At 52.7% G+C, this 27,527-nt stretch overlaps 1 protein-coding gene across 15 annotated transcripts in view; it reads left to right on the top strand.

Moving 5' to 3' along the window:
* COL6A3 (collagen type VI alpha 3 chain) overlaps nucleotides 1-27,527 on the top strand; it is a 91,927-nt gene that overhangs the window by 48,955 nt on the left and 15,445 nt on the right. For 9 of the 15 annotated variants that reach the window (XM_084999578.1, XM_084999571.1, XM_084999577.1 and 6 more), the window contains 28 exons: nucleotides 83-420; nucleotides 1,465-1,543; nucleotides 3,305-3,450; nucleotides 4,735-4,827; nucleotides 5,781-5,834; nucleotides 7,033-7,104; nucleotides 7,797-7,823; nucleotides 7,915-7,959; nucleotides 8,079-8,132; nucleotides 8,560-8,622; nucleotides 9,200-9,265; nucleotides 9,686-9,739; nucleotides 11,840-11,875; nucleotides 12,493-12,555; nucleotides 13,022-13,084; nucleotides 14,303-14,365; nucleotides 15,194-15,256; nucleotides 16,651-16,701; nucleotides 16,902-16,937; nucleotides 17,377-17,439; nucleotides 18,740-18,802; nucleotides 20,012-20,044; nucleotides 20,128-20,164; nucleotides 20,268-20,279; nucleotides 20,390-20,883; nucleotides 22,456-22,552; nucleotides 23,358-24,056; nucleotides 25,643-25,745. In XM_084999578.1, coding sequence (XP_084855704.1) covers nucleotides 83-420; nucleotides 1,465-1,543; nucleotides 3,305-3,450; nucleotides 4,735-4,827; nucleotides 5,781-5,834; nucleotides 7,033-7,104; nucleotides 7,797-7,823; nucleotides 7,915-7,959; nucleotides 8,079-8,132; nucleotides 8,560-8,622; nucleotides 9,200-9,265; nucleotides 9,686-9,739; nucleotides 11,840-11,875; nucleotides 12,493-12,555; nucleotides 13,022-13,084; nucleotides 14,303-14,365; nucleotides 15,194-15,256; nucleotides 16,651-16,701; nucleotides 16,902-16,937; nucleotides 17,377-17,439; nucleotides 18,740-18,802; nucleotides 20,012-20,044; nucleotides 20,128-20,164; nucleotides 20,268-20,279; nucleotides 20,390-20,883; nucleotides 22,456-22,552; nucleotides 23,358-24,056; nucleotides 25,643-25,745 — 3,067 coding nt within the window. Of the gene's footprint in view, nucleotides 1-82; nucleotides 421-1,464; nucleotides 1,544-3,304; nucleotides 3,451-4,734; nucleotides 4,828-5,780; nucleotides 5,835-7,032; nucleotides 7,105-7,796; nucleotides 7,824-7,914; nucleotides 7,960-8,078; nucleotides 8,133-8,559; nucleotides 8,623-9,199; nucleotides 9,266-9,685; nucleotides 9,740-11,839; nucleotides 11,876-12,492; nucleotides 12,556-13,021; nucleotides 13,085-14,302; nucleotides 14,366-15,193; nucleotides 15,257-16,650; nucleotides 16,702-16,901; nucleotides 16,938-17,376; nucleotides 17,440-18,739; nucleotides 18,803-20,011; nucleotides 20,045-20,127; nucleotides 20,176-20,267; nucleotides 20,280-20,389; nucleotides 20,884-22,455; nucleotides 22,553-23,357; nucleotides 24,057-25,642; nucleotides 25,746-27,527 lie in introns of all 15 variants that reach the window. The other 6 variants (XR_014829630.1, XR_014829629.1, XR_014829628.1 and 3 more) reach the window with 1 other exon arrangement.

Raw genomic sequence — 27,527 nt, 5'->3', positions numbered from 1 at the left:
TCCACCGCCCAGGCCGCGCCTGTAGGGTGAATGCATCTTGGCAGCTGAGCTCCGAGCTCATCACCCGCCCTTCCTTTTGCAGCCTGTAACCTGGAAGTGATTCTGGGCTTTGACGGATCCAGGGATCAGAACATATTCGTGGCTCAGAAGGGCTTCGAGTCCAAAGTGGACACCATCCTGAACAGAATCAGCCAGATGCAAAGAATCAGCTGCAGCGGCACCCAGATGCCCACGGTGCGGGTGTCCGTGGTGGCCACCACGCCCGCGGGCCCCGTGGAGGCCTTTGACTTTGCCGAGTACCAGCCGGAGATGTTCGAGAAGATCCTGGGCATGCGCACCCAGCACCCCTACGTCCTCACCGCCGACACGCTGAAGCTCTACCAGAACAAGTTCCGGCAGGGCTCGCCCGGCAGCGTGAAGGTGAGCGCCGCTGCCCTCGCCTCGGCTTCCTGGGCTCGGGAGGCTGATCGTGGAGCCGGGGAACTCCCTGCCCCAAGCGCCCTTCTGTAGACGCGCTTCACGAGCGATGGGGTTGGTAGTGCCTGTGCGTAGGAGCCCCATACCAACGGATCATGAGGGCGTGGAATGGAGTATCTCCTTCATCTTCCCCAAAGCTCTAAAAAAAAAAAAATCTCGGAAATCAGTAAGTAAGCTCGAAGGAGTTGCATTTGTGGTTAATTCACATTTAATTATAGTCCTGCCCATTAAATACATTCTGTTCGCTCTCTCTTGATATTTTTCCCCCTCTCTCTTCCTCTGTATTTGTACACACATACACACACACACACACACACAATCTGTTCACCACGGCTGCCATAACCAAGGACCGCAGGCTGGGTGGTTTAAACCACAGACGTGTGTTCTGAGTCCTGGAGAGTGTGAGATCAGAGCGTGGGCAGCTCAGGGCGGTTTTGTTGAGGCCTCTCAGCCCAGCTCAGAGATGGCGTCTTCTCCTTCCGTCTGCATGTGGTTTTCCCTGTGCCGTGTCTGTGTCCCATCACCTCCTCTTAGAGGACCATGCGTCTCATTGAATGGGGCCCCGCTAATGACCTCTAACTGAAGTACCTCTTTAAAAGCCAAACACAGTCACACTGTGAGGTGCTCAGGGTCGGGACTGAAACAGAGGAATTTTGGAGGAATGCAAGTCAGACGGTAACACACACACACACGCATGCACGCGCACACACGATTTCTAACTACATCTCATAAATAAGAATGGGATGAAGTTTTTATTTCCATGGTTGCTTGTGTTTTTAACACATCACGCACTGCAGTAACCCGTTTATTTTATTCCTCGTTTGTTGCACAGTGTCAAGGACTGTGAACACAGAGTGACTGTTTCTCAGCCTTGACCCTGTTTCCTCTGCTGGAAGGTGAAGGGATTGAACGGGCTGGTCTTCCTCGCAAGGGTGTGTGATGTGTCTCCTTCATTCTGGCCGGGCGCTGACGCCTCTTCTTCTTCAGGTGGTCATTCATTTTACTGACGGGGCGGACGGAGACCTGGCAGACTTACAAAGAGCGTCTGAGGCCCTCCGACAGGAAGGTGGGTTCTCGGGGGCTTTCTAAGCGGGAGAAGCAGACCTGGGTGAGGCAGGCACAGTGCTGGGTTGGGGAGAAACGACTCTGCCAAGTGACCCTCTGGGGGCTGGCTTCTGTCCTCTGGTAGGATGGCATCTTGACATGGTTGCCTGCCTGAGGATGGGCCAGTTAGGAAACCTTACTTACACAGACGGCGCTATGACCAGGTCCTGGCACAGATCACTTGAGGTCTCAGGCTCACTCATGCGGTAGAACATCCAGAAAGCATGAGTCTTTTGCAGAAGAACATGAAGTTTTGATTTATTTGGCTGCATCGTATAAACTCAGAATTAAGTTTCTAGCAAAAAAAATCTCACTGTATTTTTGTATCACAGCTCAAAAATACTGCAGCATTAAGAAAAGATACACTTGAGGGTTCCTGATGTGGTGCCATGGGTTAAGAATCCAACTGCAGGAGTTCCTGTCATAGCTCAGTGGTTGGCGAACCAACTGGGAGCCATGGGGTTTCGGGTTCGATACTTGGCCTTGCTTAGTGGGTTGGGGATCTGGCGTTGCCATGAGCTGTGGTGTGGGTTGCAGATGCAGCTTGGATCCTGCGTTGCTGTGGCTCTGGTATGGGCTGGTGGCTGCAGCTCCGATTGGACCCCTAGCCTGGGGGCCTCCATGTGCCGCGGGAGCGGCCCAAGAAATGGCAAAAAGACAAAAAAAAAAAAAAAAAAAAAAAAAAAAAGAACCCAACTGCAGTGGCTCTGGTCACTGCGCAGATGAGGGTTCGATCCTTGGCCAGATGTGGTGGGTTAAAGGGTCTGGTGTGGCTTGCAACTATTGCGTAGGTCACAGCTGTGGCTCAGATTCAATATCTGGCTTGGGAACGTCTGTATGCTGTGGTGTGGCCATTAAAAACAAACAAACAAGATGTACTATTTTACTGTTCATTTGCTTTGGAAATTGGTAGCTCTATCAAAAAAGTGGCTGCTGACACCAGAGGTTTAAGAAGAATTTAGGGAAGCATAATTTATCACAAGAATATTCTATGTATTAGCTTGCTTTTCCAGAGCCATGGAGGTGGGACTGCTCCTATTTGAATTTGGAGATGTGAGATTTCAATTCCACCCACAGCATCCCCGTGTTACATAGGACAAGAGTTTGAGAATTTATGTATAAATAAAATTCATACTATCACTTCCAATAGTTACATGTGTCACTTATTGACATATCTGAAACAGTGGCTCAATGTTCAAGTATTGGCTAACTACAGTGATGAAACATGTTTCAGTTAAAGGCCAAATTTTTAATTTAATTTTATTGAAGTATAGCTTATTTACCATGTTGTGTAAATGCCTGCTGTACAGAAAGATGATTCATATATATGTGTATATATATATTCTTTTTCCTATCCTTTTCCACTGTGGTTTATCACAGGATATTGCATATAGTTCCCTGTGCTCCACAGCAGGACTCTGGTGCTTATCCATTCTATGTAGAATAATTTGCCTCCGCTCATCTCAGACCCCCAGTCCATCCCATTTCCCATTGCATCCCCCGTGGCCATCATGAGTTTATTCTCTATGTCTGTGAGTCTGTTTCATAGACGAGTTCATTTATGTCATTTAAATGGTTTTTTTTTTCACTTGTGTCGTATTTTAGATTTAAAGGCCAACTTTTATGCTTAAGTTTTCTTTAAAAAATAAACAAGCGTCAGGAGGAAAAAAGGTGTGCTGTTGATTGCCTAGGGGAGCTGTCTTAAGTGTGCCTGTTCCTCCAGGTGTCCAAGCTCTGATCCTCGTGGGCCTGGAACGTGTACCCAACTTGGAGCAGCTGATGCAGCTGGAGTTTGGGCGAGGGTTCACGTACAACCGGCCCCTGAGGCTGAACTTGCTGGACCTGGATTACGAACTAGCAGAGCAACTTGTGAGTTTTTGTGTGACTATACACCACCCGGTTTAGACCCCACAGGTTCAGGCATCTCAAGATAATGAAGTCAGTTATCACCCTGCAAATGGAGGCGGGGCCCCTGGGTGGGGAATTTAACTCACTTGGGACCTACTCTGCTGCCATAAAAAGTGTGAGTCCCAGAAACGGAGCTGAGAGCTGGAAAGCCCGGGATCTGGGACATGCGTCTCTAGGGACCGGAGGCTGTCACTGTAGAGTTGCCTCCGCTACCTGTAATGAGACCTCTTTTCATTTGTGAGATTGCTGAGAAGCCATGACCTTGACATTGACCCTCCCTTCCGCAGACAGGGAGCAAGGAAAAGGAGAACATGCAGGAAAAGAAGAGCATTTCTGGGTAGAAGAGGGCCTCTCCTGCCTTCTCTTCTTCCTCAGAGTTCAGCCTCTCAGCTGGTGGGGTTGGCGCCCGGGTGTGGGGGCGGGGCTGGGGCTCTCGGAGCCGTGGGGCTGAGGGTTCAACTCAGACATCCTTTGGTGGAGGCAGCAGAGGGCTACGTGATGGATGGACTCTGCCTGTTCCTTCCCTCCCTTCTTCTCAGGGCTGGAATCAGGCGTTTTGTAATTAAGTGGAAGGAAGTTGAGGTCACTGACAAAGCTGGGACATGGGAGAGAGTGGAAACTCTAGGAAATTCACTGCAAGAGATGCTCTTGATCACCATGTGTTTAGCAGGTGGAAATGTGTCTTGAGTGTGTGCTTTCCTGGATAAGGTCCGGGCTTGTGATGGGAGTGGACGTTTGGGTTTCTGATGGGTGTGAGAGGCACTGATGACCGCAGGTGGGGCACTTGTGGCTGAGAGGCAGGGACCCCCGCCCCACGGCTGTTCCCGAGGCTGCCTCCAGGCTGGCACCCTGTGGCGTGACTCTGACTGGGGTTCTGAGTAAGGTCCCCCTTCTGAGACCCCCTTCCATCTTGGCCTTCTGTGCTTGGTTTCTTAGGTTTTGCTTTTTGGAGCTTAAACATATATAAGTCACACCTAACATTTGAAGCTTGACTATCTATGTGAGAAACCTCTAGAAATAGGGCGCAGACTGAGGTGACGTTGTGAGCAAGATGGACTGTCTTCCGTGTCCATCTGTCACCCCCTGCCCCCGATGGCTATGCCTTTGCGGGAGGGCTGTCGTGGGGTGGCTTCATCTCCTGCCGTGAATTCCACATTCCTCAGATTTTGACCTTTATGGCCTGTTTATGTTTTTCTAGGCATTTATTGAGATTTGATCTCTTTTTTTTTTTTTACTCTTTGGTAGGACAACATTGCTGAGAAAGCCTGCTGTGGGGTCCCCTGCAAATGCTCCGGGCAGAGGGGTGACCGAGGGCCCATTGGCAGCATCGGACCAAAGGTATGGTGGTTTAGCCTTCTTCTTACGCCTGAGATGGGACTTCAGAGTCGCCGTTACTTTGGCTGGGGAATGTCTCTGCCGTCACGCGGTGGAGATGGGAAGGAATTGGCCGGTGCTGTGGGACAGCCCTGAGATGCAGATTCTGCCTCAGTGTCTGCTCCTTCCTCTCCTCCCCTCCCACTGGGTGGGCGAGTCTGTTCTTCATCTCATAAAATCATGTGAAGACCATGGGCATCAGAGTTCCCACTGCGGTGCAGTGGGTTAAGTATCCTCCTGAGGTGGGGGTTGGATTCCTGGCCTGGCACAATGGATTAAGCATCCGACGTTGCTGTGGCTGTGGCATAGGTTGTAGCTTCAGCTCAGATTCAGTCCCTGGCCCAGGAACTTCCATACACTGAGGGTGCGACCATAAAAAAAAAAAAAAAAAAAAAAAGAAAGATCCGCGGGCCTCATTGACGGCAGTCTGTGGTCGGCAGGGATTCCTCCCATTTGCCTCTAAGTTGTGGGAAACGTACAGGATTTCCTGGTGGATCAAGAGCCTTAAAGATCCCTAGGGAAATACTGAGTGGGAGGAAGTTCCCACCGTGGCTCAGCAGAAATGAATCCGACTGGTGTCCATGAGGATGTGGGTTTGAGCCCCAGCTTTGCTCAGTGGGTTGGGGATCTGGCGTTGCTGTGAGCTGTGGGGTAGGTTGCAGATGTGGCTTGGATTCTGTGTGGCTGTGGCTGTGGGGTAGGCTGGCAGCTGTAGCTCTGATTCAGTCCCTAGCCTGGGAATTTCCATATGCCGTGGGTGCGGCCCTGAAAACACAAACAACAACAACAAACAACTGTTCCCTTCAAGGGACTTCTAAAGCCCCAAGCACCTCTCTGCCAAATGAAGGGGGCTCGGGATGCTTACGTATAGAACCAAGAAATCCACAGGTCTTAACCGAGGAACTGCTTGGTTTTAGGGAATTCCTGGAGAAGATGGCTACCGAGGTTACCCCGGTGACGAGGGAGGACCGGTGAGTACCAGATGTTTCCTTAAATAGCCCCTCCTTGCCCCTCACGTGGTGGGACTGAACTGTGGGGTTCCTAATCCGCTCAGGCTCCAGTGCCTTTTCCACTGGGGGAAAAACGCATCTCTCATTTTCTCAACAACCCGACTCGGATTTTGACCCTGCGGAAACGAGGATGACCCTCTGAGCCGGGCATGAGGGCGTGTGGCGTCACGTGTTGTCTCATTCCATCTCGGGGGAGGGACTGAATGGCTTCGGAGGCAGAGGACCACTGGGTATGGCAAACAAGCCCAGGGTCTGTCCAGCTGAGGGGGCCAGGCAGCGATGGGAATAAGCTGGAGCAGGGCCAGGGGCACCCGGTCAGGATTGCAGAGATCACCACCTTTGAGGGGAGTCTCCCAGATGAGTTGCTGATCTGGTTCCCAGTAGCCGAGATGTCTGGTTGGGGCCGGTAGAGCCTGCAGCAGGGCCTTTGGGAGGCGGAACCTGGCACAGAAGAGGTTTGAGAGGTTTGAGGCATGAGAGCAAGGTCCAGCCCTGGGATGGGGATGAAGGGCCCCCAGGGGAATACTGACACCACCAAGGTCCCATCCAGAGGTGCTGGGTGTCAGGGCTGGACCCAGACCCAATGGGAGAACTAGGAACCAGGGAACCATGGGAGAGCTATGACCAGGGACCTATGGAGAGATGGGAAGCAGGGACCCATGGAGACTAGGAAGCAGGGACCCATGGAGGGCTCAGAACCAGGGACCATGAAGAACTGGGAACCAGGGACCATGGGAGACCTAATTACCAGGGACCCATGGAGACTAGAAACCAGGGACCCATGGAGAGCTGGGAACCAGGGACCATGGGAGACTAGTAACAAGGGACCTTTGGAGAGCTCAGATCCAGGGACCATGCAGAGGAGCAGCCAGCCTGAGGCTTCTCCACGGGGCCCGGCTCACCCAGACCCAGCACCCAGAGTTCCTTCCGCTCATCCTCAGCCCCCTTCCCAGACCCCACTCCCTCCAGGAGGAACTGCAGGTTCAAGGTCCTGCGCAGAGGTCGGCCTGAGGGGTCAGGGATGCTGGAGGCCCCGCCTGGTACAGCAGCGTGCCAGCCCACACACTGATTTCTAGGGCACTCCTTTCCCAGAGATGTCTACTCCCTGGAGACCCACGAGAAGCTCCAACTTGCTCATTGCTTTTGTTTCTCCTGATAGGGCGAGCGCGGTCCGCCCGGCATGAACGGCACTCAAGGTTTCCAGGGCTGCCCCGGGCAGAGGGGCATAAAGGTACAGTGTATGGGGTGACCCCACATGTGGGGAGGGGACCACAGCACCCAGCCCCAGTGAGACATGCCACTCGGGCTTCTCTGCTCTAAGCAGCCTCTCCTGGGAAAGCAGCCCGGAGTCTGGTGGCTTCAGGAGCAGAGGCTGCGCTGGGAAGGGAGCCTAAATTGGAGAGATTGTTGCCTATGGCAACGTGAGGGGGGCAGGGCACATTGATGAGGATGGAGGGGACAAGGGCCAGGGCAGAGAGAAGGCCGGCACCTGGCGGCTTCTGCCGCTGGACCCCAGGAGGAGGGAGGGAGGTGGCGGCGGGGAGGGAGAAACTGTGCATGCTGGAAGGTTCTGTGTGTGAAATGCTTGGAGTCAAGGGCTCATGAACTTTTCCACTTGCTGAAGTTTCAGAGCAGGTATTAAAGGGAGGCCACCACACTGCAATGTTATAAAGGGGCCTTGGAGCCCCTGCCACTTACCCAGGGAGCCAAGAGCAACCCAAGGGCTCAGGTCCAGGCAAGTTAGCTTTATGATCCCCGAGTGATGGAGAGAGAGCTAGCCAAACAGATGAATCTCTAACCCTGAATTTTTAGACACTGGCTCTCAAGCTGGAGCTGGTGAGGGGTCAGCCCTTAGCCTATTCTTGTCTGTTCTATTCAGTCTCCAAGAAAGGGCTAATGTTTCCCCCTTCCCTTCCCTTCTAGGGCTCTCGTGGATTCCCAGGAGAGAAGGTACTTAAGCTTGTTTTTTTATGTTGAAAACGTTCCCAGTATTTGGCAGAAGGGCTTTCAACACTCACCTGTGCGTCTCTGTCCCTCACAGGGTGAATTAGGAGAAATCGGACTGGATGGTCTTGACGGTGAAGATGTAAGTGCTTCCCACGCTGAGTGCAGACTGCTTTTTGCCCTGAAGATTCCAGTGCCTAAACGCTTCCGTCTATGGTAGAGATTGTGCTGGACGTGACGTTTTATCATTGTCATTGGCAGGGAGACAAAGGATTGCCGGGAACTTCTGGAGATAAAGGGAGTCCAGGAAGAAGGGTGAGGCTGTTTCCAGTGTCCGTGTTATGGAAAACCAGGAACATTTCACTTCAGGATTCTTTTACTTGCATGTGGAAAAATTGCTTCTTCCAGGCAGCCTTCCCTGACTTCCTCTGGGGGGTACCTGTGGCTTCTTCTATGTCCCCAGACAGCTGTGACACATTGACGTTATATTTTCTGGTTTGGAACGTATCTCTTGTTGGGCAGGGACTGCTGTGTTTTGTTGAAATAAATCCCCAGCGCCCAACGCAGAGTGGGCCCCCAGTAAATCCATGTGGGTTACCCCGAAACACATGGGGATGATTTTACCTTCCTGACAAACGCTGCAGTCTTTAGGAGTCATGGTTTGAGGAATGCAGTTTCAGGGGTGCGATAACAATCTGAAATGCTAGCTAATCCTCTGTCTCTGCTTGTGTTTCTTCTTTAGGGTGACAAAGGACCCAAAGGAGACAAAGGAGAAAGAGGGGACGTGGGCATCAGAGGTGACCCGGTAAGGGGAACTTTCCGTCGCCCGTGAGACCTGAGCCTGGGGAAGGGGGCGGTGAAAGGAAGGACCCTACTTTTGAAATTGCTTTAAAATACGCTGGTAAAGTACGTGTTGGTAACATAGGTGGTTTGTCCTTTTTCTCAAGTTTGGGGGTGGCTGGAGGCGGCTTTGCTCTCTAGCGGCAGAGATAAATAGCGCTGTTGAACGGACCCTCAAAAGTTTCCCCCACATGTGGCCTCCGGGCACTTTTAGGTTTGCTTTAGGAAAAGAGAAGCGTTTACAGCTTTTCTTGTTTCAGGGCTTGATCCTCTCGGGGCCAGCCTCTTGTCCAGGCCAGGACGAGGCAGGAATGAGCCTGGCCGCTGTCCTCCCTGGAGGAGAAAGAGCCATGGCCCGGGGGCTGGGCTGAGAGTGACGACGGACCCCCGCCGGCTCTGCCAGGGTGGGGTAGGCGTTACCTGGATGGGCTGTGGCTGAAGGGCCTGGCACTCAGACCATACTCGCATTTTCCTGGCCACGTCCACGGGCGGCAGTGGCTTCCCGTGCGTGTGGCTTATGCCCTGACCTCTTCTCTTTTCAGGGTGACACAGGACGGGACAGCCAGCAGAGAGGACCCAAAGGAGAATCTGGAGACCTCGGGCCCATGGTACAGGACCTCCGCGCACCCCCTGTGCCCGGGGCCCCAGAAACACAACTCACGCTGGTTCACCGCCAGCCCCGCAGGCCGTGGGCGTGGCCCTTAAGGCTGTGGTTGCACCAGGTTGGGGTGGGGGCAGGGAGGCCTAGGAAGCCACGGTGTGTGCCCGCGAAGGGGGCTCCAAGGGGATCAGAAACAACCTGTACCGAGAGGGGCTTCCTCTCAGCAGTTGGAGCCCCTTAGAAGGTCCGGAAAGTGCTTGTCAAGCCGGAGCCAGGTGGGGGTCAGCGTGCACCTGCGTCTAGGCCTCGGCAAAGGGTGTGACCATCCCTGTGTGTACCCATCCGTCTCCCCAGGGTTCTGTGCCGCATTTGAGTCAGCAGTTCTCGGCAGACGAGAACCTGACATCAGGTTTCTTTCCCATGCCAGGGTCTCCCTGGGAGAGACGGGGTGTCTGGAAGTCCTGGAGAGCCCGGAAAAAGCGTGAGTGCCTCTCGGGGCTTGGGGGGCGCTGCAGTGACATTGACCCGACTCTGCTGGACACTCCTGGGGCAGAATCACTCAGCACCTTCTCCTTCAGGGGATTTAAGGAGATTTCAGAAACCCTCATCCCTCACAGCCTGCTGCTTATAGAAAACTTCCTTATCATTGACTCTGGGGTCCCCGCATTCTGGTTCCCTGTAGCCCCCAAAACAGGCTGAAGAGACACTTTTAAAGTCATATCTTTGCTGCTTTCGAATATTTGGCCACATTTGATCCCACTGACTGTTTAAAAAATCCGAACAGAAACACAAGTACAGAGGGGGTGAGGGAGCAGGGGGCGGGAGGCTGATGAGCTGTAGGTTTGTTTTATTTTATAATTGTTTGTTTTTCTTGTGCGGCTGTAACTCAAGCAGCGAAACCAGAGGCAGTTTTCTAGTTTGCTTTTTCAAGACATCTCAGAAATGCCCGCTGCAGGTCCCTGACTGCATGCCTCCCCTTTGAATCTTGTTGAAGAAGTGCTAAAACCCAAAGGAGATGAACCATCTCTGTGAAGCCATTTGAATGCTTCCAGGGCCCCGGGGATGTGCAGAGCTCAGACCTCCTAGCTGGGGGAAGGCGGTCTGGAGTTTATAAATCCTCAGGACCAGCTCAGGGTGCTGGTGGGTGCCTGAGACAGGTGTCGGCTCAGCATCCAACTGGGAACAGGGCGAGAACGGGGCCCCCTGGGCCTTTTTCCCTGTGGCAGCCACGTGGTTATAGATCAGCAGCTGGGTGAGCAGAGGGCCTGGGCTGAGGAGGGCCTGATGCTTCCCTGTAAGTGGAGAATCTGCGATGGGCAAAGCCTTGCTTTTAAAATTCAGGAGCAAGCTGAAATTTTAACAATGCTACTTTTAAAGTTTTGAGTACTATTGTTTTTGGCTACACACATGGTATGCAGAATTTCCCGGGGCAGGGATTGAATCCTCGGCTACAGTAGTGACCTGAGCCACAGCAGTGACAGTGCAGGATCCTTAACCTGCTGGGCCACCAGGGAACTCTTGGAGTACCAGTCTTGATTAATGCTGCTGAGGTGTACAGTGGCCAGAAAATGAGGAAATAATAAGTTATAATGGGCAGTACAACTCAGTTTGTGAGCAGATCCAAAAACCGTTTTCATGAAAAGACTTAAAATACAATTCGTTGTAGTTCTGTGCACAGGGTGGGAACGAGGGTTTGAATTCCGTGCAGTCAGGTGTGGGCCATGGCCCTCCCCTCTTGTCCACCTGTCACCCTTGCAAGGAGGCCAAGGTCTTCCACTAAAGGAGCAGCCACTGCAGTCAGTCATGGCAGAAGGGTCACCCCAGCGGACCCCTGGGCTGGTCCGTGGCAGCCGAGAAGGTTCTCGGGCTGACGTAGCAGGCGGCCCAAGCCTGTCCAGGCTGGTTTGCTGCAGGCTCCGGGATCCCAGCCCCTAAGCTTGCAAAGATACATGCAGGATGTTCATAGATTCCCACCCCAAACCTTTCCCTGAAGAGAAGTGGCTTCAATGGATTGCTTATGCAGCGAGCCTGCATTTATTTGAACTAAGGGTCACTCGTGGAGCATTGGGAAGATGTTGCCAAGTCATGAGCCCAAACCAAGTACAGCGGGCTTTCCGGTTCATGCCTGCATGCTTTGGACTCTCTGCTTAACCGAGAGGGTGTTATATTTGGCCAGAAGGGTGTGGAGCATTTGGGATGTGCTTCCATCATAATTAGCGTAATTCACTACTTCTCCCTCTGGTTGGGGAAACGGGAGAAAAAGAGGCCAGCCGGCAAGACTGATTCACATTCCTTACTTGGAGAGGGCTGGGGCTGAGCTCCAGGAGCCCTTATTGTGGTTGGCAGGTCGGAAGTCCTTCTCAGACCTTCCATTTGGATGTTTCCCAAGGGCAGCGTGGAAGCAAAACTGGCCCGAGGTGAGGGCAGGAGGGAGGTGCCTCCTCAGGAGCGTTTCCTCAGGGCCGAGGAGGCACAGCGTCCGCACCAGTGGGTGTCCTGAAGGTGCGGGTTGAGGCCCACAGAGCCCGGCCTCCCCTGGCCTCCCTGCCTCCTCTCACTGTTTGTGTAACTTCTTCCTCAGGGCGGCTTTGGCCGAAGGGGACCAGCAGGACTGAAGGTAAGCCTCTACCTCTGCCCTCATCGTGTCCCTCGCCGCATGCTCCCAGGAGGTGGTCCTCCAGCCTGCCCACGAGTTAAAAATTACCCTCCCCTTTGCCAGCAAGGCTTGTGGCTCAAACAGCAGCCACCACCTTTCCCACCGTCTCCTTAAATTTTAGCCTCTCCTCCAAAGATCTGTGAAAATCATACTGATAGTGAAAATGATTATCAAAATGAAAGTGACAGTGATAGTGGGGACATGGGGGTGGGGTGGGGGCGCGAAGGAAAAAGACGGAGGAGCCAGCATCCTGGGCACTTCTCACCTGTGATGTGCCTGCTTACCTGGTCGTCAGCAACGTCTTGGTGGCTCCGTGTTCTCACCTGCGCAAGATTGGGTTGGGTCCCAAATGGCTTCATTTCATGACGTGCTCTTGAGGGGAAGGGGAGGCAGGGGTGCGACGCGATGCTCAGAGTACCAAGGGACAGCTACCTCCCCGTGTGAAGTGTCTCGCCCTGCACTTAGGGGGCCGTCGCGTCTGAAGCCTGGCACAGCCGGGATTGCTTCCCTGCACCCTCGTCCAGATGTGCTTGTGGAGCCCGTGTCTGACCCTCCCTGCGTCTTCTCTTGTTTCTAAGGGCAACAAGGGCGGTCCCGGCCAGCAGGGCTCCGTGGGAGAGCAGGGGACCAGAGGTGCACAGGTCAGTAGCCCTGCTGTGGTTGCCTGGTGATGTTTTCCCAGACGGCCTGGCCTCTTAAAAAACAGAAGTGGTGGTCCGCTTGACAAAACGAATCTTTCAAAGTGGCTTCTGGTGCATTCCCAGTGCAGCACAACTGTCATCTCCATCTACTTTCAAAACATTTTCATCGTCCCCAAAGGAGCCCCTGTGCCGATTGAGCAGTCCTGTCCCCTGTCAGCCATTCACTTCCTTCTGTCTTTGTGCAGCTGTACCCTGGAGCTCTGATGTACATGGAATCCTTTACCAGGTGGCCTTTTCTGTCTGGCTTCTTTCACCTGGCATCATGTTTTGGAGGTTAACCCACGTGCTATCTGTGTTGGTGCTTCATTCCTTTCCATGATGGAGCAGCATCCCCCTGTGTGGATAGCATGGGGCTGGTGGTGCATCACCTCAACACGGCACTTACGTTGGCGTTTTACTTTTCCAGGGCCCACCTGGTCCCACTGGTCCTCCAGGCCTGATTGGTGAGCAAGGCATTCCTGGACCTCGGGTGAGTGCGTTTCTTTCCCCTCCCCGCTCTCTAGCACATGGTGCCCGTGGGCTGAGAGTTTCATGTTTCATGGATGGTGGGACAGGCCTGGGTCCAGCCTCAGTTCGCACTGTAGCTGGCTCGTCCCCCCGAGGAAGTTGAAGACCTGTTTTCTCTGTGCTCTGGGGACGGAGTCCTAGGGCTGCTCTGTCCATACACAGGCCAGCTGGGTGGTGAGCAAAGGAAGGACGAGCATCGTCTCACGAGTCTTAGGGTGGATCTGCAGGAAATCAGAGGACCCCGCCCAGATTCTCAGATTATGCTGCACCGTTTCATATCTGGTTCCTGGAAATTGCCCCTGTGCCTTGGTGTCTTGAGTAGGAGTTCCCCATCCTCAGGTGTGACCTGGAGCTTCCTTAGACTTGCTGTCTGTGCACCCATCAGCCCCCGTCTTGGTTGTTAGCGACGATGGCCAGAAACACGGGGTGCCGTTGAGCTGGGACCAGGGCCATGGCGCTCCGTGCTCTGGTGCCCTGTGTCTGCCGTGTCATTGAGGGAGCCAGGGAACTGACCTGAGGCTACACAAGTGCATAAAAATCGTTTACGGTGGAAGCGGGAACTTGGTGAGAGCCACCATTTGCTTGGAAAAGTGCTTCCCAAGTTTGAAATCTGACAAATACCAATTTTTAAAACTTTTGTGTTACTTTAAACATGTATTTCAACTCTGATGAGCCAAGAATTTACAGTGGTGCAGGGGTAAAATGCAGCTCTTTGAATAGTTCACAGCACAAAGAGCCGCTGCTATCTGCATGGGCTGCCTCCGTCAGGGGCACTTTTGGGCTCCGGGGGCACACGCTGCACTTTGAGAGCTTTGTTCCTTTGTTGGTTTATTCACTCAGTGAGTACGTGTATAGGTTTCCACGCCTGTGAAGGCAGGTGCTCGGTGTGGAAGAAGGAGCCGGCAAAGCCACATAAATCTGGCGTCCGTGCCTTAGTTGCTAATGTAGGAGGAGTGTGTTAATTCCTGAGATGTGTGTGCAGCTGTGAGAGCTGGTCACACTCACGTTTAAGGTGTGCACAAGCTGTCCCTGTGCACAGTTGCTCCGGGGTCTCCAGCACCTGGCCTCTGTGGACTCTGACCTCGGTGCGGGGCAGGGCGGGGGCTGCAGGAGGTGGGGTTTGGACCCCCTGTCTTGGAGGGCGACTGTTTCACCAAGACTGTCCTGTCTCCTGCTCCAGGGAAGCGGCGGGACCGCAGGTGCGCCTGGAGAACGTGGCAGAACCGGGCCCCTGGGGAGAAAGGTTGGTCTGGATGAGGGTAGCACTTGTCTCCTGAGGCCAGGGCCCCGCCAGACCTCGTGTCACCACGTCCTTGTTTGTCAGTCTGTCCTGCTGGTTTGCACAGCCCTTCTCTTCCCCTTTCCCTCCCCGCCTCCCCTGTTAACAGCCAGGCTCTGCGCAGTGGGTTGGCGTGTGTTCTCATACTCAGAACTGCCAACTGCTGCAGGATCGCCCCATATTTTTAAGCCTGGGCTTCTGACAAAGGTTCAGCATCCTCAGGGTTCTTAGAGCACATCAGTGGTCCCGGGGCAGCTTCCATATCGCACTGAAAATTCTCCAGATGTTGGCAGTGCGTGCAGAAGCTGCATGCTGATTCTGGCTGCATGCAGCCCACTCAAGAGCCCCAGCACCTGGCTGCTTCGGATGACAGCAGCTCGTTCTTGAGCTGCCTGAGACCCTGCTTTCTATAAGCCTTGAGAGCAACTACTGTGCATCATAACCAGTCTGAGAGGCAGTGTTTTCTCACGTGTCCATGTGATTCCAGCCTTCCGCTGCCCCTCGCGGGGCCGCTGGGTTTCCCGGCTGACCGCACGCCTCCCCCTTTCCCATCTCTCTGACCTCCGCGTGCCACGATGATGAAGAGAACAAACACAAGCCTTCCTGGATTCTCTTCCAGGACTGCACCCATGACCACTGCAGTTTCAAAAATCATTCATCTGAAAGGGGAAGTCAGCAGCTGGTGGCAGCCCTACCAGTGGCATGACCCGGGACAAGGGCAGGGCTTAGAATCAGAGTTTAAATCACCCCAGACCCACAGGTGTCTTTGCCCTGTTTCTCTCTCACCTCCAGGGTGATCCCGGAGAGCCAGGACCTAAAGGAGGACTCGGGAGCCGGGGCCCTCGTGGGGAGACGGTAAGATCCAGGCTGCGCCGGCCCTTTGGAGATGCTCAGGAGGCAGGGGGAAGGGCCTTGGGCTGGGCTGGCCTCGGTCATGGTCATGGCACCTTGGATTGGTTCCACAGAGCGATAGCTGGATAGTTGCTTCTTACGTTAGTGGGGATATGATGCAAAATAGTGAAAACCGCTGCTTATCTTCACCAGATAAGTTTCAAAGTAAGTTTTATTTCACTGGAGCGGGGGTGAGTAAAGGCTTTTTTTTCTTGTGTATACATTTTTTAAGTGAATGCAGTGGTGTGCTGACCTTTGGACCACCTTCATTTTGGGTCTTGCAAACGCTTTGCGAGCACGAATAGGTGGAGCTTTTTGGCAAAGACACGAGTCCTTGGTTTAAAACAGAACTGGCCGTGATGAGATCTCAATCCAGATCAAAACAGTTTATTCTGAATCCGACACCCCAGTGAGAGACATTCTTACTTCGAGAGTTCATTTTAAAGAGTTAATTAAATACCCTAACCACTTACTAACAGCAATGTTGTAATAGACATTTCTATCCAGAAAAAATAAATCTATGGTACATTGGGAATTTTTCTAAAGTGAGCCATAACTAACACTACCTGGATCAGGTAGTTCTGATGGTTGGCATCGCAAAGCTTGACAATACTTTTCATGGGTTTGTAATTTCTCTACAGCTGCCTGAAGTTTAAAAAGCCACTGCTATTACTCAGTCTCAGAAACAGAGGGGAACAAAAATCAGACTTTAAAATCGACTCAAACCCTTGAAGGGCATCTCTTCCTGCTTCTGTTTCCATGAGCTTGGGGCATACAGCTCTTCAGCTGTTTAAAACTGTGCATTAACTAAGGAGCATGTTCTGTGCCTGTCTTAGAGATGTTCGTGTGTTTCACAGACATGGCTCTGATTCGTTTGAAATCACCAACAGTGCCTGGTTCTGAAAGCCCGCGGGGGGAGCTCTGGGGTAGATGTCCAGGGTTTGGGAAGGGGGTGATGTAGGGAGTGGACAGAGCGGGAGGAAGCAAGGGCTGAACCGGGAGACTTGAGGGCGAGAGACTGAGTGCCGCGTTGCTCGGAAGGAGCGTCAGAGACTCAGAGATGCGTCTCTCAAGGTGACCTTCAAGAGTCCTCTCACCTCTGAGGCTCCCTGGTACCACGAGTCTTGGATTCTGCATCCAGACAGCATCTTCACCGACAGATCTTAGCCGTTCTTTACAAGCTCCCCCACCTACACACGAGGTCCTGGGATGGGGCAGGAGGAGGAACCGGTCTTTGATCTGTACCTAGATTTGGGAACATTTCAGGGACTCAAGGGCCCACTGCTCAGGGCGTTAGACAGAGAAGCCTGTGGTGTGCCTGCCATGGGCACCTGTTAATGCTGTCTTTCCCCTCACAGGGCGATGACGGGCGAGATGGAGTCGGCAGTGAAGGACGCAGAGGCAAAAAAGTACGTGTCTGTGGAGGATTCTTGAACCTCCGACGTGTTGTGTTTTTAAAGAACGGGCTCTCAAAATTTAACTGTAATAGAGCAGATTTTTTTTTTCCTGTGGGTGACACTACTGGAATATTTTTTTCTTCTTGAGAATAATTTATGTGAGAGGATTTAAGTTGGGACCAAATATTGACTCTCTGGTTTGTCTTTTATAGGGAGAAAGAGGATTTCCTGGATACCCAGGTCCAAAGGTAAATATTTCCCCAGTGATAAAACATCGTCCTTGTTTTAGGATGCGTCTGATGTGACCATGGACTGAAGGTCGCCGTGTCTTGGTTCTAGTCTGGGGTCAGACACTTACTAACCGAGTGACCCTGGCAAAGGCCCACCCTCTCCAAGACACTCCTCACCAGTCAGATGGAGATGGCAGCGTGTCCTTGTCATGGTGCTTGTGAGCATTGCAGGAAATGGCAGTGCTGTAAAACACTTGATAAACCCTGAGATGCTACCACCTGTAGCATATTGAACCTCATCCACATCGGTTCAATAAGCTTAGACCGATCTGCAAGTGCCACCGTGGCTCTGGTCACTCCGTGGAAAAGTCAATCCAAGTTAGCCATTTGGCTGCCCCGGGAAGTGTGGTCCAGAGCCTCCAGAGCCTAACGCACTGCTTCCTGGCTCTTTTCCCAGGGCAACCCTGGTGAGCCGGGGACGGACGGAGGCCCGGGGCCCAAAGGTGTCAGAGGCCGAAGGGTAAGTTTGCCTGTACCTCGACTGCATGTGGAGAGCAGAACCTTCCTGGCAGCGGGACTGAACACTGGAGATTCCTTTGCTTCTTTGATGATTACCCTGCAGCCTGGACGGAGGGGGTGGAGGTGGGAGTACAGGGGTCCTGAGCCCCAACTTTATGTCTTCAGGACCCCCTCCCCTGCAGTTGTGTCTGTGCCGCCCTCCTCTGCTGTTCTCCCCTTACAAGGAAGCTGGAGGGGCCCCTCTTCTAACACATCCCGAGGACGTATTAGAGCCCATGGTCTACTCCCGTCCACTCCCAGCGTGGCGCCAGGGGGACCGAGCCACAGAAGGGATGACGGCAGGACGTCGGTGCAGACACGTTGGGTCAGCCCTCCAGATGGTGTGGAGATAGGATTTCATGAGATACATGAAGTGCCTGCCAAGGCTCCAGGCTCAGAGGCGGGTTGGGCTGAGACCCTGTGCCGAGACCCTGCCTCCCTCCTACCACGAAATGACTCCTCTTTCTTAAGCTACGTTTTGTTCTGGAGTATTCTCCTTATTGGACATTGACTCATCCTCTTAAGATTGCACTGAGTCTTGGATGCGCAGCGTGTGGGAAAGAAGTGGGTAAAGGCAGTTAACAGTCGCTGTTAGCTTAGGCTGCCGTGAAAATCACCGTAGTTACCCCGTTCATTTGCTCAGTGAGACAATGCAACTGCATCATTTAATGCTCAACATTGGGCTGGCTATTGACATGGAAGAGTGAACTCCTAGTCAGTTACTGATTTCTTATATATCTTTTTTTTTTTTTCTTTCTAGGGCCGCACCCACAGCATATGGAGGTTCCCAGGCTAGGGGTCCAACTGGAGCTGCAGCTGCCGGCCTACACCACAGTCACAGCAATGTGGGATCCGACCTTGTCTGTGACTTACACCACAGTTCATGGCAACGCTGGATCCCCGACCCACTGAGCGAGGCCAGGGATCGAACCCGCATCCTCATGCATACCAGTCGGACGCGTTTCTGCCGAGCCATGATGGGAACTCCTGTAGCAGTCTTATTAAAAGTTCTAGGCAGGCGTGTGTCTCAGTTTAAGCTGCCAGAGAACAGAGTCTGGGGGATGCGTGTCAGTTCATCAGTTTTGTTAGGGCCACTTGTCCCTGTAGCTGGACGGTGGAGACACTGATGTTCTCTGAAGTGAGAGATTTGTCCTCTGAAGGGGGTGTTGAGTGCTCTCACCTCCACCACCCCTTCCAGCAGCGGGAGTTGAGAATTTTCCATCTTCTGCCACAATTGGGCCATGTTTGTTCTTTCCTTGCAGGGAAATTCAGGACCTCCGGGGATAGCTGGCCAGAAGGGCGACCCCGGTTACCCAGGGCCATCTGTAAGTACCTCCTCACTTCCAGCCAAGCTCCCCAGGGGGCTGGGTGCCTTACGTCTGGTCCTCAAAACGTCCCGCTCTCTCCTTTCTTCACTGAAGAAGTGTCTGCATTTTTGTTTTTATGCTTGTTTTCTTTTTTTTTTTTAAACCACTTCCCTCTGATACTGCAAGGGAGAAAGAGCTTTTGTGTTTTTAGGGTGCCAAGACACTTGCAAGACAAGTTTCACATGGAACTTTGTCATCTAGGGTGGATTGTACTTTGTCTCGCCAGTGTCCTGGTGTAGGTTTGTTTGAGGACAAACGAAAGGGAACACATTTTAACGCCTCTTGATTGCATCTTCTGGAAGGAGAATGGTATAGACCTCGCTCTGGGGGAAACTCCCTCTGTTCTGTAATGTCCCCAAGGGAGCTGCCGCGTCATAGTTTGAACCCCACCAGGGGCCCTGCCATCTGGAGCTCAGGGGGTGCCCCTCCCCAGCCCCTCGTGATCTTCGTTACGACTGTCTTTGTCCCTCGCTTGCATGTCTCCCTGTATTATCTCCCTACATGGACCTCGAGGGGGTTCAAAGAAGAATGGACAAGATAACTCAGGAAATGGAAAGTCGCCCCCGGAAGGAAAGGTTATGGGGTTGGGCTGGTGGAACAGAAGGCAGAGCCAGCTGTTAAAATGAGGGGGCCTTTAACGGGGAGGGTTCATCCAGTGTCTGTGGGAGATGGGCGGAGCAGTGGAGGGAAAGATGCTGGCTTGCCCCTCCGGCGGCCACTCCTTGGGATGAGATGCCCAGGGCAGCTGTGGGTCTATCCCTGGAGTGGAATCTGGCCAGGATGCATAGACCTGGAGCCCACAGGGTAGCTCAGTGACTCCTGGGTGTTCTTCCTGCAGCAGGCTGTGGGAGCCCAGCAGGGGAAGGGCTTTCCTCAAGCTCAAAGGTGGGATTTACGTGGATTTGTGCTGAGCATCCTGTGTGAAGGTTTCCAGGGCGTGGAGCTGTTTACCTGGCAGGGGACACACTTCTGTCATCAAAGTCTTCACTCTTTTGCTTTGAGCAGTGAAGCCAAATTTATAGGGAGAGCCTGTGAATGATCAAGGCCAGCTGAGGCCCAGCTGGCTTCTTCCGTCGTGCGTCCCCAGGCCCTGGGCTGTTTCTTGGCAGGAAACTCCATGCCCACATCGGCAGGGTCTCAGCCTCTTGTCCTATCCTTGTTTTGCAGGGTTACAAAGGCAGCCGAGGCGACTCCGTAGATGTAAGTTTCCTGTGTGATGCATGAGCCCCTGCCCCGTAAGCCTCCTGTCGGCTCTATGTCACCTCCCCTCCTTTCCTTTGCAGCAATGCGCCCTGGTCCAGAGCATCAAAGACAAATGTCGTAAGTACACGGTTTCCTGACATCCGTGCTGCGTTTTTCCTCTTCGGCGTGGCAGGCTGTCATGGCCGACCTGGCCCTCACGCTCCTCTTTGTTCTTTTCCAGCTTGCTGCTACGGTAAGTCGTCGCGGGGGTCGGGTCCCCTCCTGAGGAAGGTGGAAGATGCCTTTTCCAGTAAGTAGCGTGTCTGTGCCACCCCACCTCCCCCCCCCCGCCCCGCCCCACAGGGCCCCTGGAGTGTCCGGTCTTCCCGACGGAGCTGGCCTTTGCCCTGGACACCTCCGAGGGGGTCACCCAGGACACCTTCAGCCTGATGCGGGACGTGGTCCTGAGGATTGTGGATGAGCTGACCATCGCCGAGAGCAACTGCCCGCGGGGCGCCCGCGTGGCTGTGGTCACCTACAACAACGAGGTCATCACGGAGATCCGCTTCGCCGACTCCAGGAAGAAGTCCGTCCTCCTGGACAAGATCAAGAACCTCCAGGTGGTTCTGACGTCCAAGCAGCAGAGTCTGGAAACCGCCATGTCCTTCGTGGCCAGAAACACATTTAAGCGCGTGCGGAACGGGTTTCTGATGAGGAAGGTGGCCGTCTTCTTCAGCAACAAACCCACGAGGGCGTCCCCGCAGCTCCGGGAGGCCGTGCTCAAGCTCTCGGATGCCGGCATCACGCCCTTGTTCCTCACGAGCCAGGAGGACCGGGTGCTGATCAATGCCTTGCAGGTCTGTGTTCTGGGCATCTCGGGCTCTCAGACGGCACCCCCTGCAACCCTCTCCCCCTGGTGGGTCCGTGCCGTGGAGCGTCTCCAAACTTCTCCATGAGGCTGGGCTCACCTGTGAGATTTCCAGAACAGCCTGATGGTGCTGGCGCAGGATGGACATCCACATGCCCCTGACTTATTCCCGCCTGGTCCCCACTTTGCATCTTGGAGGAGAGGCTCCCAGACTGACCTTGGGGGCTGACAGTCTCCCAGGGGGTTATCTAAACGTCAGCAACCCCAGCACCCCAGCCGAATCCCTGTTCAGGCCTTTCCCAGCCAGGCTGCTATACAAACAAACAAATCATGTAAGCAAAGGACGAGGAAGCCTTAGCGTCAGGCTGTGGAGCAGCTTGTTCTCTGCTTACGTGAGGTGTGCACTTGTTATCATAATGTATAGAATGATCAACTAATGGATCAATTAATTGACTCAAGGCCAATTCCGGGCATGCTGTCCCAGATGGGGGATGAGAGGCAGGGAGGGAAACAGCAGGAACAGGACCAGGAGTGAGGGGTTGTGGCTCTAGGTCTAGTCCAGTGACCTTCTAGCTTTCAGTCACTGAAAGTGCCATGGCCATGTCACTTCCCCTCTCTGTGTCTTAGATTTCTCACCTGTAACAGGTGGGCAGTTGGGGGGGCGGTGCGTGAGAGGGCCTCTAACACCTTCCCTTCCAAGCCGGATATTCCAGGTTATAACACTGCCAGGTCAGCAGGAGACAGTTGGGTCCCTGCACCATCTGTCAGGGTTTCTTCTACCAAACTGCAGGCCAGCTGGAGCACAGAGTACTGGGCCTTGGCCTCTGGTTTGTGCTGCTAGTCGTAGGCTCCTGTAAGGGCCTCATTTACATATGTCATCCCTTGTGAGGGCCGAGTGACCCTCAACCCATGTAATGGCATAGTTTCAGCAAGTTCAGAATGTCAATTATTCATTCATTCATTCAATTTAATTCTTCACTAAATGAATGATTAATGATCGTGTGCCAGGGGCTGTGATGGGCAGGACTTTTTGAATCTTCTGGAAGTGATTTCATGACATGCTTTGTCTTGAAATCCCTTCCTAGACTTAGGCGGGTGAGAGAGAGAAGAGCTAACGTTTGCTAGTTGCCATTACTGCTAGAAATAATGATAACATTGAGGTCCCTGTTACGTGCCCTGTTATAGGCTCTACCAGGCATGCCGCCTACACTGTCTAATTCAGTCCTCCAAATAGCTTCACTGGGAATTTACCATTATCTCTATCTTGCAACTGAGGACACTGAATTCCAGAGAAGTTAAATACTTTTGCTTCAGGTCCGGCAAAATAATTTGCTTCTGGCGGAAGCGGGGATGGAACTTGAACTCCAGCTCATCGCATTGGAAGAAAACCTGTGTTTTCCCATCATGATCAGTGCCTTCCTTCCTAACCTCCCTTCCCAAGAAAGAGAAGGTGTTGATCTCTAGGGGGTTATTTAGCTTCTGTGACTCTCTTCTGCAGCTGTGTCTTCAAATCATAACTTATTGTACATGCCTGCTAAGCATTGCTTTTTGTTTAAACCAGATCAATAACACAGCGGTGGGTCACGCCCTGGTCCTGCCTGCTAGGAGAGACCTCCCAGACTTCCTGAAGAACGTTCTGACTTGCCACGTGTGCTTGGGTAAGGTGCTTCCGAGAGGGGACAGTCTGTCCAGCTGCAGTCTCAAAGCATACCATCCAGACAGGCACATTTGCATGAATAATCATCTATATAATAATGAGCTCGAGTTAAATGAAGCTTCGGAAAGCCTTGTATTTACCACCGCAAATACTGCATGAGTAGTTCCCATGCTTAGAGTGGATTCTCCCAAGCAGAGCTTCTCTCTGAGAGAGGAATAATTAGTTGTATAGGTAATACCAAGAAAGCGGGCTCTGCTTACATTTTTGACCTTGGAGTCCAGAATTTAAGGATCTGGCTTTGTGACTTTACACACATTTCTTTAAGGAGTGGCCAAGAAGCAAGCCTATTTTTCTTTTCCTTTCTTTCTCTCTTCTCTCTCCTCCCCTCTCCTGTCCTCTCCCTCCCTTTCCTTTTCAGTTTATGTTTGATTATTGTTGTCACATTTTTTTTTTTGAACATCAAACACTGCACCCAAAGGAGCCATTTATCTTAAGATGGTTACCTTTGCCCGAAACCAAGTGCCGAACTGATGCTTACAATTGATTTCTGACAACTTAAAACTTATCAGTGGCATCACCGTCTAATGATGCCGGCGCCGTAATATACTAGCAAGGATTTCAGCTGACTGACTTGTTTCATGCACTGGGTGATGGAAGCTGAGATTGGGGTATGCTATTGTCATCCAGGTAGACCTAGGTTTCGATATTCTGTGACAATTCTGATGACACCAGACACCCAGCAGACGGACGTGCCGTATCTTGCTGCGGGAGTCACAGAAGAAACGGGCTCCCCTGCTTCTTTGCAGACATCTGCAACATCGACCCGTCCTGCAGCTTGGGCAGCTGGAGGCCTTCCTTCAGGGACCGGAGAGCCGCGGGCAGCGACGTGGACATCGACATGGCTTTCATCGTGGACAGCTCCGAGACCACCACTCCGTTCCAGTTCAACGAGATGAGGAAGTACATCGGGTACGTGGTCCGACAGCTGGACCTCAGCCCAGACCCCAAGGCCTCCCAGCACTTTGCCAGAGTGGCGGTTGTGCAGCACGCGCCCTGGGAGTCTGTGGGCAACGCCAGCGTGCCGCCCGTGAAGGTGGACTTCTCCCTGACTGACTACGGCTCCAAGGAGAAGCTGGTGGCCTTCCTCAGCAGCCGGATGACACAGCTGCAGGGGACCAGGGCCTTGGGCAGCGCCATCTACTACACCGTTGAGAACGTCTTTGAGAGCGCACCGAACCCCCGGGACCTGAAGATCGTGGTCCTGATGCTGACGGGCGAGGTGCAGAAGGAGCAGCTGGAGGAGGCCCAGAGAGCCATCCTGCAGGCCAAGTGCAAGGGTTACTTCTTCGTGATCCTGGGCATTGGCCGGAAGGTGAACGTCAAGGAGCTGTACAGCTTCGCCAGCGAGCCCAACGACGTCTTCTTCAAACTGGTGGACAAGTCCTCCGAGCTCAACGAGGAGCCCCTGATGCGCTTTGGGAGGCTGTTACCATCCTTTGTCAGCAGTAAGCCCTGCGTGCGCGTGCCGTCAGGGACGGGGGGTGGGCGTGGAGCGGTCACGCGTGTGAGGATGGGGCCTCTTCTTTCAACAAATGCGCTTTGACCCTGTAGTGTCCCCGGACACACTGCTCCGACCAGGGTTGGTGTGGACACAGACGGGAGTCCCTCCGTTGTCGCTCATTTATTCAACCAAACCTGACCTGGCAGCTCCCAGCCATGCCCGTGTCCCTGCGAGTTTACTGTCCAGGTGGACAAGGGGTCCAGGGCACATTTCTCATGCGTGACGTAATCTGCTGATATATCAAATCGACGTGGGTCTTGATGGGGCGTCAGGGAGGCTTCTAGAAGGAACAGCATTGATTTGGGCTTAGCCACCAACCCCGAACTTGGAGACCTCTGGGCTTTTGCTCACGTGGCTCTCCCTCCCCCAAATGCGATCCATCCCTGCTTTAGCAACAAACCCTCGTGCATCTTCAGAAGTTATCTCTGCAGGTGATACCCACGCTCGAGGCTTGCCCGTCACTCATCTGGATGCCATACTTGGCGCATCTGTTACATGGCTTCTTGGTTGTTTATGTGTGGGTCTGTGGTCCCAGGAGACTGCAGGTCCTGTTTCATTCACCCCTGTGTTCTCCAGACTCAGCCAGGAGAGTATCTAGCAAATAAGGGGGATTATATACTGTAAAGGTATGAACTGTCCCCCAAAAGTTTTAGGGAGAAAAGTGTGAAGCAAAGGTAGGCCAGCAAGTTCACCCAGCGGCCACTGTCACTGTCTCTAGAAGGCTAAGAACAGAAGTTTTGTTAAGCAGCGTTGAGAAAATGTTCAAAGTGACTGGATTATAATTTATGTTCAGGAGCTTGGAACTTGTTAAACTCTGCATCTGATTTTTCTTCAAATCTCATTTTCCCCCTCACATTGAATAAATGTTATCTTTAACCTAAACACCTAGATATTGTCAAATAGCAGGTAGTATTGGCTTAAGTTTTTTTATGGATCAAGTATCATGATCCTTAACTTTTTTTTCCCCCTGGGGCCACTTCCGCGGCACGTGGAGGTTCCCAGGCTAGAGGTCCAATCCGAGCTGTAGCCACCGGCCTACGCCAGAGCCACAGCAACGCTGGATCCAAGCTGCGTCTGCAACCTACACCACAGCTCACGGCAACGCCGGATCCTCAACCCACTGAGCAAGGCCAGGGATTGAACCCGCCACCTCATGGTTCCTAGTCGGATTCGCCAACCACTGCGCCACGACGGGAACTCCGATCCTTAACGTTTAAACTCACTGGACTTTGGGAGTTCTCTTGGGGTGCAGTGGGTTAAGGATCCGCTGTTTTCACTGCAGTGGCCCGGGTTGCTGTTGTGGTGCAGGTTCGATCCCTGGCCTAGGAACTTCCATGTGCCGCAGGCATGCCCCCCCGCCCCCCCAAAAAAATCACTGGGCTTAGATTGTCTGGAAGAATGAGTTAGTTCAAGAAACATTTATGGACTACCTACTGTGTGATCCATTTAATTCATTAGCAGGTTAATTTTAATTTGCATGGGGTTCGCATGCACTTGCACATATGTATTTTTTCTTCTGTTTTTCCCTAGGTGAGAATGCTTTTTACCTGTCCCCAGATGTCCGGAAACAGTGTGATTGGTTCCAAGGGGACCAGCCGGCAAAGAATCTTGTCAAGTTTGGTCACAAACAAGTGTAAGTGATTATAATAATTGTCTCGGAAGTTACAGGGCTCGAGGGGAGGCAGAGGTCCCTCAACCAGCACCTCAGTGTATGGGGCAGGGGTGTTGAAATTCAGAAAATGTGACTTCCCAAAGGATGTCACGTGGAGCATCGTTTTAGAAGACTCTCTTGTATCCATTAGCTTTGGCTGCGAAACAAACTACCTGCAGCTGAGTGGCTGGAAACAATGACCACTTACTCAATTTGCAATTGTGTGGGCTAGCCACGGTTGCTTGGGCTCAGCTGGGCAGTTCTGGCCTCTGTGAGGCCCACTTACAGATTTGTGGTCTGCTGCCTGTCCACTGTGGACCGATGGTCCAGGGACCACCTGGGGATGGGTCCTCTCTGTTTCACGTGGTCTCCTTCTCCATAGCCAAGCCTGGGTTTGCCCACGAGGAGACTGGGCAGGGCTCCCTGAGAGAAGGCGGAAGCGTGCAAGGCCTCCTGAGGTCTAGGCTAGACCTGCACCCTGTTACCTGTGCCCCGTTGTGTTGGCCAGAGCATGTTCAAAGCCAGCCTCGCTGGATTTAGGAGTGGGGAGCTAGGCTTTTGGGGGTACCTGCCATGTCCTGTTGTAAAGGGCACAGAGCAGGTGTGCGACTGGGGCATATGTCCAAACAGGCTGCTCTAACTGGTGTGCAGTGACTTCCTGTAGAGGGACTCTGAATCGTCTTAAAATGATTGATACTGCAACAACGCAGGTGACAGGGGTAACAGAGGAAGCAACGTGCTTGTTCTCCAGGGAAGCCCCAGGAGACGGCTGGGAGTGGGTGGGGCTGCAGTGCCATTGGTGATGCTGGTCGCTGGGCACGTGCTCATTGGCCTTATGTCCAATGCCATCCTTGGTGCCAACCCCATGAGTGGAGGGAAGGGCAGCCTGGTCGTGTGACAGAGGGCTGGGCGAGGGGGACGTGGTGGCAGGAACTGAGCTCAGGCGATGTGCCAGCCATGTGTGCCCCTCAAGAGAAGGCTACTGAGTGTCCTGCTTTGGAGGAAGCGGGGGTTCTGACTGTGGCATCCGCATGAGATTCAGATTTGAATTATCCTTGAATCATGACTCCTCCTGGCTGACCTCCTGGCTGATCTCTGCCTACTGCGTATACTTCTCTCTACACCCCTTCAATCCTTCAGCGCTTGCCTTTGTCCACAGAGAGAAAGCTTCACATCTCAGCCTCGTAAGTTGGAAATCAGCCCCACGCCAGCTGTGACCCTTCTCTGGGGCTGTGATGCTCATCCTGCTTGATCTGGGTTCATAGGTTCTGTTTTCCGGCCTTTTGTTATCTGTGTAATTTCTCTTGGACATGCTTTACAGTTGGCTCCATTTTGTCTTTAGGAAAACAGAATGAACAAAGCAACCCAGTATTCAAGGTTTTATGATATCAACTTGAAAATAGACGGCACAAGACGTATAGTGTGACATAAATATGAAATAATACAGTGAATGTTCATCTCAGGGCAAGAACACATGGGGGTCTGTGTGGCCGTTTCTGCTGGTTCTGTTGTGGTTCTCTTCAGGGACTCACAGTCAATCAAGAAATTGTGAGAAAAACAGCCACATTACGAAAATTAATACAAACAAAAAAACAATAAGCCCTGCTGACTTTATAATTTTCTAGCTCAACACAGCATTTTTTTGAGTGGATATTTTCTTTATTTTTTTCTCTCTCTTTTTTTTCTTTTTTTAGGGCCACAACCATAGCATATGGAAGTTTCCAGGCTAGTGGTCCAATCGGAGCTGCAGCTGCCGGCCTGTGC

The sequence above is a fragment of the Sus scrofa genome, chromosome 15 (assembly GCF_054392235.1).
Source record: "Sus scrofa isolate SSC_HxYL_T2T_F1_AM1 chromosome 15, Sscrofa_HxYL_maternal_Yorkshire_Landrace_v2.0, whole genome shotgun sequence".
Taxonomy (NCBI): domain Eukaryota; kingdom Metazoa; phylum Chordata; class Mammalia; order Artiodactyla; family Suidae; genus Sus; species Sus scrofa.
The sequence above is the reverse complement of the archived record's forward strand: the minus strand, read 5'-3'. Positions and strand labels throughout refer to the sequence as shown.